Source organism: Achroia grisella, unplaced genomic scaffold (genome assembly GCF_030625045.1).
Source record: "Achroia grisella isolate CSIRO2021 unplaced genomic scaffold, CSIRO_AGI_Agris_v1 utg241, whole genome shotgun sequence".
Classification (NCBI taxonomy): domain Eukaryota; kingdom Metazoa; phylum Arthropoda; class Insecta; order Lepidoptera; family Pyralidae; genus Achroia; species Achroia grisella.
In genome coordinates, this window is record NW_026712734.1 from 470,770 (window position 1) to 488,701 (window position 17,932).

The window sequence follows — 17,932 nt, forward strand, 5'->3', positions numbered from 1 at the left end:
AAAATACTTACCTAGATCCTTTACGTATTATTTTCTTAATGTCATAAGAGTTACAAATGAATAAAGACATTCAGAAAAATATCTTGATTTTCACATAAGAATAGTTAATTAATTTTGGAAATTATCGTATATCAACTTACTTGTGGTGTACCGAGTGTTTCCAAGTTTAACTTTTCTGGCGATTTATCAAATCCTTCATTGGTGTTCGGACCTGACTCCGCTTTCCCCGTATTTGTAGACTGTTAAAAAACATTGGATTTTCTATAAAATTATTCAAATAATTAAATAATCTAGCTTTTGTTATTTGGTTGCATAACTGTTATTTATTTACTTACCATATTATTTGTTTATCTACAAAGTAACTATATACACCTACATTCACTACGCTTTTACCCGGCCTACCACTTCGTGGCAAGTATCACAAGTAAAGGTTATTTTATTTCTTTTCTACCTATTTATTTCATATAATTGTATTGTCATCATAAAACATATATCTAGCGATAAATAATTTGATATGAACTTTTATCTCATTAATGCGCTTAGGTAATTATTATGCTTATATTATGAGTATTTCAACTGTGATAGATACCTAAAACTGGTGTGCGGGTTTAGGCTATTAAAGAAATATTGGTATTAATGAAATAATTATATTAATCTAGATTGCCTTTTTCTAAATATGTATCTATATTTAATTTATCGATTTTAAATTAGTGCCAATAACTACCTACTATGATTTGTATTAACTAACGCTGAAAATGTGTAATCATACTGAATGGACAATTAACAATATTGCAATCTTCAGTAATTAAAGAGAGTACAAATACTCTTGACTCCGGAACTACTACTACACTTATAAGAGATAATCCTCTTGACACCTTAATGATTCATTATTCTAAATGAGTACATACGAGTGGGGAAAAGGAGATTGTTTGTAATATTATGTTATCTGTGGTAATATGGACTAATAAACACATTACAGGCCATGTACCTCCACGCGGTTCCCCCAGGAAACCATTGTGATAAATTCATGTGAATTTACATACTACGATGGGATAACTGGCCTGATTTCATATTCATCTTATCATCCTCCACTAGTATCTTGCCAGTGTAAACCGTTAGCACAGGTGGATGCACCATTCAATTATCATCCATAAGAATAAAAGTACCTACATACGAGTAATACGTTCCCATAGGCCGTAGCGTGATTAGTACTTCGAGTTGCCTATTTTCTTTTCATAAGTCCCATCTACGTTTCTACCAAAATTCATCAAAATTTGTCTTGTGGTATAGTCGCGATGGCATAACACAGATTTACTTTGAGAGACCCTTTTTCTATATTGTGTAATGGACTCGTGTGTAAATTAAAACTAAGTATTTTTGATCATGTTCCCACTAATAGATATTATGAATGCTATAGTTTGTGAGGATAGATGTTCGGATGTACTTATATGATGATTGATGGTAATACAAAACTTTAGCTTTAGCTACTGAAATAATATACTGTATATAAACTATGTGAAACGATTTTTTTCATTCAGCAAGACTATTCAGGCTTTAAGATAGATATAGGAACGCGTAAGCAAGCTACGTAGAGCTGGTCGTGGGAAGAACATGGCCTACCCAAATGTATGTATACCTGCTACCTAAGGTTTGACTCTGCGACTTGTTGATAGCCATTGAAAATACAAATTTTTATGACAACTGCAGGCGTTTGAATTGACATTTACTGTTATATAACAATATATATTTCCAACTTCCTTAATAACATTATAACTTATATGTTATTCAGATGTGTGTGTTATTTGAAGGTTTGATTAAAATCTCTTAAGCAGTTTTTTATTCAAGAGTCACAAGCTCACAAACTTTGGCGTTTATAATATTAGCAAGCATATAATTGTAAGAATATTATAGAGAATTTGCTATAATTTTTTTATCAGGATTATTGGTGGTAGGAAATAATGCAATAAGTAAAAAAATATTTAATACAAATGTTTAATCAGTACTTTATATTAGGTAATAAATAAATTACATATTCATACTCTTAACTAGTAAAATACTAATTCTTTGATAGGAACTGGATAAAAAAATCCTTCTACCTGCTTTACATCGTTCTTAGCATAAATACCTACCTATAATCTGTTTTTTAATCCCAGAAATAAATTTGACGTTTCCAACGTTGCCACGTTTTTGTATTTTTTAAATACGGTTATGGCACTATCGGCAATTAATATTAATTACCCAGTGTTATGGAAAATAATGTGTGTGTGTTTAATTAAAACGCATTATTACAAAATTAATAAAGTATAGGTATTAATAAATATATGGTATTTGTATTAAACCATTTTTTGTTATTTTTCACTGAAATAAAGACTGACTGCTTTTTTTTATAAAACTAATGACCTTTTTATAGTGTCATATATCATAAAACAAACCTATTAAAATATTTTGCTGTTTGAAAGATAAAAATGTTGGGTTGTAGCTTAATACTGTAAAAAAAAACTATTTGTACGGAAACGACAAAAATGTATTTTTATGCTGTATAATATGACGACAGTAATGAAAACACTAGTATATGTACGTAAATTTTAAAATTCTGTTGTGAAAAGTCATTTACAGCTTTAAAACTAATCAAAATCAGTTAATGTAGTTTTAAACAAATCGGTATCGCAGGTACATCACTATTCCGCTATGGGTGGTAACATTATTTGAAAATTTGACATTTACACCTGTCAATTTAGTCTCCGGGATTAAAAAACAGACTATAAAAGAAATATTAATATGTCGATCACATTGATGTTCAGAATGGCAATATTTGATAGATATATAGAAATAGCTCTAGGATAAAGAATGAGTAAAATTTAGTTCTGTTTAGTTGCCCCAAAAGGAATAAAATTTAATTATGATAGAGCTCTAGAAACTAACGTACTTAAAAAATTACAATAAAATATATGCACTATTATCTGCTGTAACAAAATAAGTACTTGTTTAATGTCAAGCATAAAATTATTATTATATAAAAACTATTTTGGTAGAGTAAATTTTGCATACGGATTACCAACTTCGCTGTCAAGCTGTCATCGTAAACAAAGTATTATGTTAAATATGTTGTCTATGTTGAAAATACCAATTAACTAAAACTAAAAGAACTAAATAAATTGAAAAGAATACTGTTATATATTTCATTCACTCTATCTGTTATATATGGTACCTACTATGGTGGACGCAACGGACATACAAATCTATAGAACGCAATTTATGTACGACTGAAGACAGGGTTCACGAAAATAGTTCGTAGGGTAAAGTACACTTATGACTTATATTGTCTTCAGAGATTTTCCTAAAAATAATCTTTATAATTTAAAGTCATAATATTTAAGAAATTGAATGTCATTTTTTATATGTTGATTGCACGGTTTTATTCAGAGTTTTGGATAACTTTTTGTTGTATTTTGTAAGTACTCTAATTAACAGAATAACTATTTTTCATAAGATGAACTTCACTGTTTTATGTCGTTGTTTGTGAAAAGTATTCAGTTTTTAATAAATATTTGCAAATAAAACACGAAGTTTACATTTCATTTTCTATCAATAAATTCATTCGCACGTATAGGTAATGAAGTAAATGTGATTCCTAAAGTTATGTATGTTTTATGATTTAAATCTTTGGCCAACTCAAAGTTCGATAGCAATAAATTATTGATCTCTCTAATTACTATTATGTACTAACACTAAATAAGCTAGTTATTTACAAAGTTTACATTATTATTAATATTAATTATACTACTATATCCACCAGTGAGGCTGTACAATATGTGTTTGGCTCGAGAGAAGCTCAGTTGCTGACGCGCAATCAGTGCATTCAGTTTGAAGTCTTCCCATTTAGCCTTCAACTCCGGTATACGCGGGCCCCATGATTTTTTCGCTGTGAAAGATTTCTTTGCAGTCTGTGGAGAAAATAAAGACATTTAACAATTATTACAAGACTATAATCTATATCTTAATTACTATCTAATTTTAATATTAATTTTGAACAAGAGCACAGAAATTTAATATTTAATATTGTATTAAATTGTTTGTGTTAAATTTAATATCGTATAAACAAATAAATATATTTCACTTAAATGCTTATATTTATTTAAAAAGGGCTATGCTTGGAGATTCAGATTAATATAGCCTGAACGATCTACTTATGTACCTACTATCAGTAGATCTTTCAGGCTACATAGCAAGCTGAAATATTCGAGTGTTTGCTACATGGCTTGAGGAAGAGATACTGATAAGAAAGAAAGGTGAATTGACTACATCAAAAATGTTAAGGTTTATTTAACGGACGCTAGTTGTTCAGGACAGTATTTATGATTTAGCAGTTAGTTATTGTTGTTGTTTGTTGTTAATTATAATAACAAAAATGTTGTTAATTATACATTTCTCAAAGCACAAAAATGTCACTGTTATGACTGGCCTGTTCATTCATTCAGACTACCTTCCACGATCTTCTATCAGTCCCTTTAGCTGTTGATACGTACGACTCTAGCTTTTTCTTTAACTTGCTTGATATAGCTGTGTCTTGGTCTTCCCCTTCCTCTCTTTCCATCTATTTTTCCTTCTATAATGTTGTTAATTAGTTCGTCGTGTCGTATCAAGTGCCCCAACATTTTTCCCCGCCTATTCTCAATAATATCTATGATCTGTCTCTTTTCTTTAAACCTCTCAAGCACTTCTTCATTCCTTATTTTATCTTTCCAGCTAATTCTGTCCATTCTTCTCCAACACAACATTTCAAAGGCTTCTAGTTTGTCTCTTTCCTTTTGTGTCAATGTTCACGTCTCACAGGCATACAAGGCTATACTCCAGATGTAGGTCTTGATAAGTTGTTTCCGAGAGGACTTTGATATATTAGCTCTCAAAAGATGTTTTTTATCATTAAATGCTCTTTTCGCTATAGCTATTCTGATATTAATGTCCTTAGTACATCTGGAGTCACTGGTAATCAATACTAACTGGAGTCACTGGTAATCAAATACCTAAATATTTAAATGTATCTACATTTTCAAATTGTATTTCTTTTATTCTTGTAGTATTTCTGTTATGGGGTTTATGTTTTGCTACTGTCATTATTTTAGTTTTCTTGGTATTAATATTTAGTCCATATGTTTTAAAATTTTTATTCATTATGTCCAAAAGTGTATAAAGCTGTGTGTAGTCTTCTGCTAGGGCAGCTATGTCGTCAGCAAATCTTGTAAAATGTATCCTTTGTCCGTTTATTTGAATACCTCCCTGGTGTGATTCTATTATTTCTTTTACTGCAGCTTCTATAAAGATATTGAAAATAAGAGGTGAAAGTGGACATCCCTGTCGTACTCCCTGTTTAATTTTAGCTCTTTCCGTTACATTTCCTATCTCTATTGTAGTTTCTTGGTTTTTATAAAGTTGGTAAATTATTCTCCTATCTCTGTAATCTGTACCTACGTCTTTTAAAATTTGCATCATTTTTCTCCAATTTACTTTATCAAAGGCTTTCTCTAAGTCTACGAATGCAATACAAGTCTCCCTACCGAGTTCCATTCTTCTGTCCATTATTAAACGTAGTGCTAATATTGCTTCACGCGTTCCTTTATTTACTCTAAAACCGTATTGATCTGGTCCTATGAATCTCTCTGTGTGTGGTCTTATTCTGTTCTGGATTATTTTTAAGAGTATTTTGGATATATGTGACAGTAAACTTAATGTTCTATATTCTTCACATTTTAATGTATTTGCCTTCTTTGGGAGTGTTACTGTCTTACTTAATGAAAAATCATTTGGTATATTACCTGTTTCATATATTTCACAAATTATTTCGTATATTTTATCCTTTATTGTACTATTATCTATGTATTTAATCATTTCTATATAAATGTCATCGTTACCAACTGCTTTTCCACTTTGAATACTACTTACTGCTTTGTCAAATTCTTCTCTTAATATTGGAGGCCCAAGATTGTCTTTATCTATTATGTTTTCATCTTCTATATCCTTATCACTTAAGCCTTGACCATAGTAAAGATTTTCTATGTATCTTTTCCACCCATTTATTATGTCTTTATTGTTAAATAATATTCTGCTATTTTCGTCTAATATTGCAGTACTTTTTATTTTAGGCTTCTTGTGTATTTCCCTAATCATATTATATGCTCTACTCATTTTTCCTTTTTTCATATGGTCATCAATTTCATTACAAATCTTTTCTATGTCCTTCTCTTTACTTTCCCTACATTTTAGAGTAATTCTGTTAGTAATTCTTTTATATTCCTTTATACTATTTTCATCTCTTTTGTTTCTTAGTTTTCTTCTTTCTAACATAAGGTCTATTATTTCAGTAGTAAGCCATTTCTTTCTTGGTATTATTTTTTGTTTTTCTATGCTCTCCTCCGCCGATGTTTTAATAATATATTTTACTGTATTCCACCTATCCTCTATATCTATATTCTTATTATTTAATATACCCTTGTGGGTTTCTATTTTATCTTTTAACTTATTACTATATTGCACCCTATTATTGCTTTCTAACTTAAGTTTAGTGAGATCGATTTGCTTACGTCTATTTATTCTTTTGATTTTTTTGACTAGAAAATTATGTGTGCTAGTTAAAAGGTTGTGGTCAGTATTAAGGTCAGCCCCTGGAAGTGTTTTGCATGATGTTATTTGATTACGATGACTATTTCTTATTATTATAAAGTCAATTTGGTATCTTCCAATGTCTCCTGGCATTTTCCACGTATATAGACGTCTTTTATGGTGTTTAAAAAAGGTGTTTCCAATGAACATGTCATTTTCTTTACAGAATTGTATTAGTCTATCTCCTCTACCATTTTTTACTCCATGCCCAAATTTCCCTACCACATTTTCGACTTCTCCTTCCCCGACCACTGCGTTAAAATCACCCATTACTATTAAATTATCTTTTTTATTTACTGTATCTAGTATTTCATCAATGTGATTATACATCTCTTCTATTTCTTCATCTGGATATTTACTAGTAGGCATATAGACTTGTATGATTACTAAGTTAGTTGGTTCTGCTTCTATTTTAATTGCGGTTATTCTGTCACTATAATGTATCGTATTTTCTACCAGTCTACCCCATTTTTTATTTAGTATTATAGCTGTTCCATTTGCACCTTGCTTTTCTCCACCTGTATATATTATTCTATAATTCTCCTTCCAGTAATCTCCGCTGCCTTCCCATCTAACCTCACATAGTCCTAAAATGTCTATTTTTAATCTATTCATTTCATGAAGTACTTCATCTAGTTTCCCTGTAGTCAGCAACGTCTTTACGTTCCATGTGCTAATCTGGCAAGGATTTCGCATGATTGCCGGACTCAGACCGCCACGGCATGTTACATCGTGGAAGCCCGTTGTCAAGAACTTTACTTTTATCTTTATTCGTTCCATGCTCCATTTAATAGGGAATTCAGTGTGGTGGTTTCCCCATTTGCCTTCTACACCGTGGTTCAGCGGCCAGTGGGATCTGCCCGCTGATACCTGGTCAAAGGCCCTTCCAGAACTATTTCTTCGGCCCCTTGCCAGTACTAGCCCCGCCACTGCCCGACACTAGGGGAAGACCTTTTTGATGGCGGTCTTTTGTCGCCATGTCACAACGTCGTCATTAGACTTCTGTGGGTTTTCATAGAAAGGTTCACCCCCATGAACCTCCCACCACGTCCTGATAACGCTGCCGCTGTTTGGTCGGGGACTGCTTATCGACATATTCGCAGCTAACCATCATATCTGCCTTTCACTATCCGCCACCTGTGACCCCGTTGGTAGCCTACAGCTTAACTGGCCTGTATTATATGTAAATAGTACTTACTTTTGATAATACTCCAGTCCTATTCTTCCACATTGTCAGGAATATGAAGATAGGCACGAAGACAACACCGACCAGTAACATTAAGTATCCAGAGACTGTAACAGAAATAAAACATGAGTACCTATTTAGGTTGTCTAGAGTTACTATTTGAGAAATTCCTTCAAAGGATACGTCAACTAATGTAGGTTGGTGTAGTTGTTATGAGCCATTCCATTACCTCACAAATGATTCCTATGCTACCTACATAAAACGTGCAAAAGTTTTTCTGTAGTAATTTCAAATTGGTTTGGTCCCGGACTGGTCACTAGAATAGGAATTCTAGTGACCAGTCCGGCCCTACAATAAAGGTACATAACCTCGGCCTCTCAAGCTGCTGCAGTAGTTATCAGTATCCTCCCTAAAACAGTTTTTTATCTTTCTACAGCTTCTTAAATAGAGTATTTCCAAGGCGTGTTGATGTTAAGCAGGCTATTGGTGGACACTACAAGCTAAAACATTTTTGATACCGCTCATGGCAACACATGATTAGACGGACTAAGATGTTAAATGAACTGCCTTTTTAAATTTACATATGAACTGATTTTGTTTGTATTTTTATTTCAGCCGCCAACGTAGATAATTATTTAAAAATTTTACCTTACTGGTTAAATGAATAAATTAATATGAAGATTTGTTTGTATTTACTAAGTCGATAATATGGAAAAGAACGCATAAAGAAACTCAAAATTTCTTTGCATGAATGCATGCAAAATTTGCATGAATTTCTAACAACGTTTTCTATAAATTGTAATGAATAAAATTACCATATCCCATAGTAGGATACACGTAGTCGCCGAATGTGATTGCTTCGAATGATGTTAGGGCGTATATAAACACCACTAACATCATGCCTGGAGTGATGATTCCCCAGCAGAAACGCCAATAAACTGACGTAGTCACTCCCAGCATGAACTGAATATCAAGGCAGAAGCTCTCCAAACCTGAAATGATGATTTAGATATAATTAAAAAACTATATAATTACTTAAATGATAAACGGGCATGATGTTATTTTATTGACATATGAAATTTTCATTACATTGTAAGACAAACATATATACTCTTTTTTTTTCGAATTAATGCAAAAGCTTTAGACAAGCTTTTCACTTTACCACTAGGGGTTCAAACCCAAGCCGTCGTATTTCCGATCTCCATTACAATGGAACAGGGGATCGATTGGAGAGGATATACAGACCCCAATAAGTACATGTTAACAATTTGACTTTAAAAAGCACAACAGTTTCATTTCTTGCTAGTTCTCAACAGAATTGGATGGTAAGAATAAAATAATGATTGAAGTTGAAAATAATTTGAAATGAATAAGTATATCAAACGGGGAGTGAGATTCATCCAGAGAACAAAGAACGTTCAGTGGATATTTGTATGTTATATCACCTATATTTTGGGGAATATGTTAGGGATACTACTATATAAGGAAAAGCAATTAACTAGCATGATAGATACAAACTCATGAACTTATAAAATAGACCAAAGTGAATAAATATAATTATAAATAATAGTGAATAAATATAATCAATGAAACAGACTAAATAAAAAATCAATAACGTACCATAAATCCAGAACACGCCAATAATTTCGCAAATGGCAGAGAATAGTACAAGGAACGTTCCACCATAATAGTCGACTAGTTCCAGTATATATTGACCACCCTACAAAAGAAAAACCAAATGTTTTATATCACATTAAATGAGATGATTAATATGGGAACGAATGAAGGAATGATCTTTGACGATAGATTGATTTACGTTCTTTTATAATTTATTTATTAAAGCATTTTAGATATAGCAGTTTAAATATTTTGAACATATTAATAGTGGCGACAACATGTATACGTTAAATATATACGACTATGTTTCTACCATTATTTCCTTATATGGATTCTATATATAGATCTTCTTAGAAGTGTATATTCTTCTCTATACTAGCTAGCTCTGAGATTAGTGCACTCAAACTAATTCATACTCAATTATTAAAACTTAATTTCCTTTACACTTTTATAGCATTACTGTAGATTTAGTGGGGTTTATGAATATTTAAAGACAACAAATGCACATAATATTATTAGTATACCTATGTAGGTATGGATAGTTATAATTTTATCGTCCTTAGTTAAATAAATTTGTAAATTCACAATAGATAAAATTTCCTTATTAATTAATTTATAATATGAGTTCGTAATTTCACAAGTAAATGTGAATTTATTGTACCCACTGTCATTACGTTTTCAGCAAACGAATAGATATTTATTATAGCTAGATCAAGCATCTATAATATAATTATAATATTTACCGGGGTGACATAGATGAGACCGACACAAAATCCAACAGTGCAGGAGAACGCCGACATATATATAGTGGGAACTCTGGGAAAGGCATCCAACAAAACAGTATTGATGGTTGAGAGCAATGCCACTCCTGAGCCCACTCCCAGCACAGACATCATCAAAAAGAACAGAATTGAGAATAGCTGCAAGGTAAGCGTAGTTATTTTATATACTTATTTGAAAATAGGTACTTATTTACTACTAAAAGTCATGTTTTATCTAAACAGCTTAATAACATTTCATTTCGAAATTATTAATTTAAAATTAGATTTCTCTTCTATTTTATATTTTTATAATGTCATTCGACATTTCATTTCATTTTCTTAGACAAACACACATTATTTTTGAGAACATAATTGTACGTACTAAGTTTTCGTTAGATAAATACAGATATTTCTCTAACAATGACAATTTCTGCAAACATAACAAAAGACTAGTCTAGTTAGTATGTTGGTGTACAGTATCCTACAGGAAAATATAGTGGTTAAGAAACTAAATCAAATACTGTCTTATGCTGAATACATAATTGTTGTTAGCTACAGGTACTTTTTTGTACTTACTTGGGGCTGGAAAGTTTTGGCGATTGCGTCTGGATATGAAACGAAAGCTAACCCAGTACCACCAGTTCCAAGTACTTCCCCTACTCCTACACCCAACTCGTGTGCCAAGTTGCCTAAAATACCAAATATGGTAATGCCAGATAATAAACTTGTGAACGTATCCAATGTAGTTACAATCATGGCATCTCTGAAATAACAAGTATATGTATTTCACTTTAATGTCATAAAATAAGTTATATAACAATAAAACTTAATTTAACTGACATCAACCAAATTTCATTAACGTTATTTACTTTTATAATTTAAGTACAATTTTCTCCATCATTGACTAAATTGATTGACAAGAATAGAATTCTTATTATATTTGGTCGTAAAAATTATTTAATCTCACACTTAGGTCTACATATACTAATACTATATTATGATTGTCTAACCTGTAGATATTCTGATCGAATTTGTTGTAAGAGGAGAACATAATAATAGCTCCGGTACATACTGAGAGAGAGAAAAATACTTGTGTTACAGCCGCGTACCACACCTGAAATACACATTAAGATTTTTAACAAATTATCTACCAGATGCACTGATAACTGACAGATAGCTATAAAGAGAGAACAGAGAGTACTACGGTAATACTGATTTATTTCAATATGAATTGCGTTTTCAGTGTGACTTACATCAAGTTCGGCAAGTTTCTTCCACTCCGGTCTCAAAAAGAACTTAATGCCATTTCCAGCTCCATCCAGCAGACAAGTACTAAATCAGAATAGAAATTAGTCAGTTTGGATTTTAAAAAAAATAAAGCAAAAATAAAAATGAACAAATCTTTTTTTAATTTGCGTAGCTTATTAATTAGTAAATTGTATGGAAATATTATATACCTAGTAATAGAAATAGAATACTAGTATTGACTTTTGAATAGTCATATTTTTTATTCTATAACTCTTTTGGAACGCAGATTAATCACAAGAAGAATGAGGAAGAAACTTGTGTATTGCTCTTTGTATAGATGTTTTTTTATATTAATAATTACACAATAACAAGTAAGATGTATGCGTTAATTTATATAGAAACCGATACGCACGCCTTAGTGCAATGAGATAATATTATCAGCACTATGAATTTTAAGTTTTTCTACAAAAAACATTATTATCGTTAACGACCTCTTAAATTTTATGCTTAAATAATATGCTTTCTTTATAAAGGAAGGGTTTTATACGACATTTAAATATTTTTTCAGGCAGATTTAGAACAGACTCTGGTAGTTTGTTGTAAAATCTTATGCAATTACCATAAAAAGAACTAACTAAAAAAAAAGTAAAAGGACTAACTTTAGTTAAACAACATTTAAGTAAAATCAGTTTGTTATTGTTACGTAAGCTTTTATTAGACTAATTATAATTAATGTAAATATAAATATTACTAGGAAGGAATGGGCGGTGACCAAGTATTAATCGACCCCTATTTTAACTGATAGGTCGTGTGATAAATTTGGGGTGACACTAAAAAAATCTAGTCTAATGACAATATACCTGATATCACGGTTGTCACATACGTTCGTCATTCGTACGGTAAGCTTCACCGCTTACCGCTTTCCATCGGGTTGGCATTCACCTTGTCCGCGATTTATTTTATAAAATAAATATTATAATTTTCAGAGTTAATAAATACCAACCTAATCAGCAGCATTATCATGACGACGTAAGGGAACAGAGCAAGGAAATATGCAGCTTTGCCGGAACTTCTTACTCCTTGTGACACAATAATGAAGATGATTAGCCATGACACCAGCAGACTCAAGGTCAAATACCATATTGGAGCTCCTGTAAACATATAAAATATTGGATTTTAAACTCTATCCCCTGCACACTACAATGTTTAAATTGTCAGATTCTGTAATATGTTTAGCCTAGCTTAATATCTAAAAAATGTGTAAACTAAGATAATGTTGCTTTTATGATGTAGATTGAATAGAAATAATTAGAAAATTAAAGATGTTTTCAAAATTCAACAATTTTTGATAAAGCTTACACTAAGGCGACTTAATTTTATAGTTTTACCTCTATATAATACAAATATAATGATAAAAACTCTGCCATGAATATTAAAATCATTCATTAAGCATTTCGATGTTAGGATGTACCATTGGAAATAGCTATATAAATCCACGTTTGAAAACAATAATGTTATATTAAAATACTAACCTAGTCCACCTTCAATGCCATCACTCATCTGAAGGACTGTTTTCCTGTGAATAATCAAAATTTAAATTGTATGAACAATCAATCCTTACTAATATTATAAATGCAAAAGTAACTCTGTCTGTCTGGTTGTCTGTCTCGCTTTCACGCCAAAACTACTGAACCGATTTAAATGAAATTTGGTATATATTTAACACTCACACATGTTAATTGTAGCGGAATTAAACAAAATAATATAAATCCATCGAGAAGTGAAATTTGGTACACAGATAGTCTAGACCCTGAGAAAGCACATAGGATACTTTTGGATGCGAAAAAATGGTTGTAAGGGGGTTGAAATGGTAGATGCATGGTTCTACATAAGAATCATCATTTTTAAAGGTGGAAGCTTGAAACTTATATTTTAGGCTGGTAACTGAATGTGAATAAATACGATATAAAAGTTTTTAAAAATTTTATCCTTAAGGGGGTAAAATAAAATAGGGGATGAAAGATTTTAGGTAAATTCGTGATTATGAGGTTAGATCTATGAAACTTTTTCCATTGGCTTTTTTGGGTTAGTTTATATTTTATAACTAATATTCTAACTGTGAAAGTAACTCTGTCTGTCTGTCTGTCTGTCTCGCTTTCACGCCAAAACCACTGAACCTGAACTGATTTAAATGAAATTTGCTACACAGTTAGTCTAGACCCTGAGAAAGGACATAGGCTACTTTTGAATGCGATAGAAGGGTTATAAGGGGTTGAAAGAGTTATGTGTGGAAGTGTCGTCAATTTTGAAGATGAAACGATGAAACTTTTTCATTTGGCTTTTATTAGGTTAGGTCATGAATTTTTTTTTTCATTATTTGGTCAAGGTCACTATTTTCGCGGACGAAGTCACAGGTACAGCTAGTGTTTCATATTTGAATTGGGAAAATGATTTATAGTATCATGCATTATGAGAGTACCTACTCTTCGAAAGAACCCACCGAACAGTATTGATTGTTCTGTTTCCTATGAAAGATTAAGAAAGTAAGAAACAGAGGGTGCCTTAACATTTCAGTTAAAGCAAAATATATATAGGTACAGAAACCAATCCACGGGGTTCCCCTAAAAAACATCCCAATTAAGTGCTGCTTAATTTGTCACGATGGCCAAACTGATCTGTCCAACTTCATCGTGATTTGATCGTTTTACACTACACTTTTGCAGTACACTTTCGATATATTATATTGTTCGGTATTATATTGTAGACCTAGTATAAAAGACAGAAAGAAAGAGAAAGAGAAAATTTAGACAGTTTTGTTTTTAAACTGATATTGATAGGTATGCGTATGATCATTTGATAGGTATGCGCTTATTGGAATGTATCATCGCTTGTTCTGTTATATACTATATACAGGATTAGTAGAAAAGGTAAGTACATATTATAAGTATACATATATACTAATACGACTCATTCGGAAGGCAATACTCATCGCAAGCAGAATGACCAAGAAACTTGCTAAATAAATGTTATTTAAAATTATTTTTTTAAGAATGTTTAACTAAATAAAGTACTCATGAAAATCAACCACTTTCATCAAGAAACAGATTTTCATACTTAATTGTTTACGTGACCTCGCAATTTGTGTATGAAGGTTTTAAAAATTCTTTTCATATTTGGCCTTTACTCTTTATATTGAGAAATAATTGTACTGTTATCCATTTGGCAATTTTGTCGTTTTAATAACTGTGATGATTAAATGTGCGAGACTGATTTTTTAAGCTATCCTACACAATAGTACCATATTAATAGCAACCAATAAAATAATTTCATTTTATCATAGTGTAATTTTTCAGTTTATTTCATATTATCACTGGCCTTAGTCTTAGTATGTAATATTATCTTATCTGTACTCTTAGTACACCCTATAAGACTAATCCTGGTGATTAATTGGCCAATGTCCTTTCTTCTGGCGAACGTGAGAAATACATTATTAGGTACTTAGCATCATCAGTAATGAACTATATTATTAATTAGCAAGTAATTATTACAAATAGATACAAGGAACGAAGTAGTCTGTTAAAATTCATCTGCGTGGGTACCTGTCTCACTTATTCCACTTGCTTAGCACCTGGCTTCGTAAGCTGTGTTTCAATTGAAAGGTGACAAATAGTTATAAGTTAAGAATTATTATAAGATAAGATGTATGAGTTAGTCCTCCAGAGTGGCAATGCATGAGCGATATCACGGGTGGCTCATGTTAACTTGAATAAGCGAGAGTTACCACATACTATCAGGTGGGCCGTCAGCTTGTTGGTCATTCGAATTACCTAAGAAAAAACTATGTAATTACTTACGTAAAATATAGTTCAGCGCTGCTAGAGGCATTGGGGGGCCGTACGGAGCCGTCCGGCATCGATGGCACACATGATACATTGCCCCATGCCTCATCGCATACGGACCACGGTAGCGTTGATTGAAAACTCATCGACAGGTAAAACAGGCACAATGCTATTATAGACACGTAGTATGATAGAATGTAACCGCAACTCATAGCTTGCGCATATCCTGTACCTGCAAATTGTATAATAATTACAGGCAATTTTCATTACGATTTTTTTATTTTTATTACGAAATAGTGATGATAATGATAGAGTCACTTTTGTGTAGGTTTGGTGTATAAAATTATATATAAAAGTGAAAAGAGAGCGTCGTGACATAATGGTTTAATACCCGAAATTATACATAAGGGACCGTGAGTGCAAATCTCACCGACAGAAATAAAACTTTTTGCGTTAATTTATATTTCTAATTAGCTCTTGGATGAAGGAAACAGCGACATCAAACCAAAAATTAATATGACAAATATAGCCAGCAAAATGTGGGCTTATGTAGTGTTTGGCGTTCACTAATGCATCACCAATAACAATGTCTATGACTAAGGGATTATAGTTGTGACGGTTTGATTTGTCATAAAAATTATTATTATCACTTAAGAGGAGTGTGTCCACACAATAAAATTATAATGTACAAGTACATATATAGGTATTCTTCAATATTCGTTCTATCTCTATTCATAGATATTGCGTGTCCCCTCACCGAAGCGCGATAGCAATACTTCCAAACGAAATATTGCCGTAAATACGTAATACGTTCCGCTCTAGTCGGATTGCTTTATTATTACCCCTTTCTTTGTAATTCTGACTGTACTGTGTTAGATTGTCATAGGAAAGAGCTAAAGGTACATATTTTGATGAAATCGAGTTTTTCAATTACGTGTAATTTTAAAACAAACTTGTTTAAAGAGAATCTGACAGTTTTGATATTGTTTCATATTCCTATGGATAAAAGTTCATACATTTTATTTCATTATAGTAGACTATTTTCATAGTAGCACGTTTTGTATGGGAGAGGGATCGGGGATATGTAGCCTTAATAAATATATGTATGTCAGCCGAAATATCCAAATTACAGTTGCAGCAAATTTACAGAAAATGCGTCATACTTTATAATTTAAGTAAATTATATTATTGAGTCAAATAATGAAGACATCATTATTTACTTAATTAGAGCTACTTTAAATAATAAAAAAAACATAATTGATATTTATAAGATTATATAGAAAAATCTTCTAAATTTCTCTATCTAAAATAAGGTTCATCGTGTTTTAAATAGTAGGAATTATTATAACTGAGGCTCACAAATAAAAAAGGCGAAACCTTTGTGTTTGGCGAAGTTTGCTAGTTTCTAATATTACAACACGGGTACAAGATTATAAGTACCTTTCATTGCAGGTGACAATGACCAGACCTTCACCGAATTTCTTGAACTGAATTGTCCTAGTATACACTCCAAGTAGTACATAGGTTTTCCAATAAGAAACAAAACAATGAGGTAGGGTATAAGGAACGCTCCGCCTCCATTTGTATAAGCAATGAACGGAAACCGCCACACGTTGCCCAAGCCTACAGACGTTGCAATGCAGGACATCAAGAATTCGATTTGGTTGTCCCATGTTGCCCGTCCGTCCATGTTGTCATTTTCCTGAAAGTACAGAGTAATTGTTTTTAGATACATAAATTTCTGAATCTAAAAAAAGTCCAATGACAATAGTGACAATAAAGTCAGATGCAATCCAAAGACTTTTGAACACATTGATTTTATGGCAATAGCTTGGCCACACAATTCAAAGAAACTATAACCGATAAGTAAGAAAGGCTGGTGAAATAGTTAAATTTATTATTATTTATTGAATGGAATTGCAAAATTCAAAATTCCCGCGCCACCTGATAGTAAGTGGTAACCGTCGTCTATATAGATAAACAGCAACACTGCACCACGGACATCAAGTTACCGTCCATAGGCTACGGTGACCAATAACCGTCAGATGCTTCATTACCACCTTCGTAGTGTAAAAAAAGTTTTTATGTGACCCCCGTGATAATATTCATGGCACGCTATTCCATAGGACAAATCAAATATACTTGGCGGTTGAATAGGTGAGACAAAGAAGATTTTTTGTACAAGATTTATGTCCTACCTCAAAGGATATATAAATGTAAATTATGATGACCTGTAAATTTCAATTCTCTTTGTCTTTTAGATAAACATCAATAAAATTATAATGGAAGGAATTTAATGTTTATCACAGATATTTGAATAATCTAAAGGTAATATATCTGAACTTATTTACCATTGTCATCTGTCCGTATCTTATCCTTATCTAATTATTTAAATGTAAGAATAATATGATTGATAATTTACGTAGATCATATTGCTTCGCCATTATCTGTAACGTCCTGATAATGGCGACGCAATATTTAAATTCGTATCTTCCTGTATGTTACAGATGTGCGAGATAAGTGATTGATGATCGGTTGTACCCGCAAACCGGTTCTATACTCTAAGTAACTCGGAAGTTATGAGAGTTCATTTTCCGTCTTCTCCTTGTCCAAGTTTAAGAGGA

General features: G+C 31.9%; 1 protein-coding gene across 1 annotated transcript; it reads right to left on the reverse strand.

Moving 5' to 3' along the window:
* Window positions 1-131: 131 nt before the first annotated feature.
* LOC131842622 (sodium-dependent nutrient amino acid transporter 1-like) lies at window positions 132-17,001 on the reverse strand. The gene is made up of 13 exons (XM_059191200.1): window positions 16,749-17,001; window positions 15,324-15,540; window positions 13,002-13,045; window positions 12,473-12,620; window positions 11,475-11,553; window positions 11,232-11,335; window positions 10,798-10,984; window positions 10,204-10,380; window positions 9,464-9,563; window positions 8,659-8,835; window positions 7,856-7,950; window positions 3,759-3,944; window positions 132-239 (listed from the first exon to the last, which is right to left on the reverse strand). The coding sequence occupies exons 1-13, from the start codon at window positions 16,996-16,998 to the stop codon at window positions 132-134; spliced, it is 1,872 nt and encodes a 623-aa protein (XP_059047183.1). The 5' UTR covers window positions 16,999-17,001.
* Window positions 17,002-17,932: the final 931 nt, after the last annotated feature.

Excerpts from the sequence above, each read along its gene's own strand:
- LOC131842622 (XM_059191200.1), bottom strand. The coding sequence starts at position 16,998 with ATGGACGGACGGGCAACATGGGACAACCAAATCGAATTCTTGATGTCC. Across the intron at positions 11,336-11,474 it reads AGAAACTTGCCGAACTTGAT|GTGTGGTACGCGGCTGTAAC; the intron begins GTAAGTCACACT and ends TGTGTATTTCAG. Across the intron at positions 10,985-11,231 it reads TTCGATCAGAATATCTACAG|AGATGCCATGATTGTAACTA; the intron begins GTTAGACAATCA and ends TTGTTATTTCAG.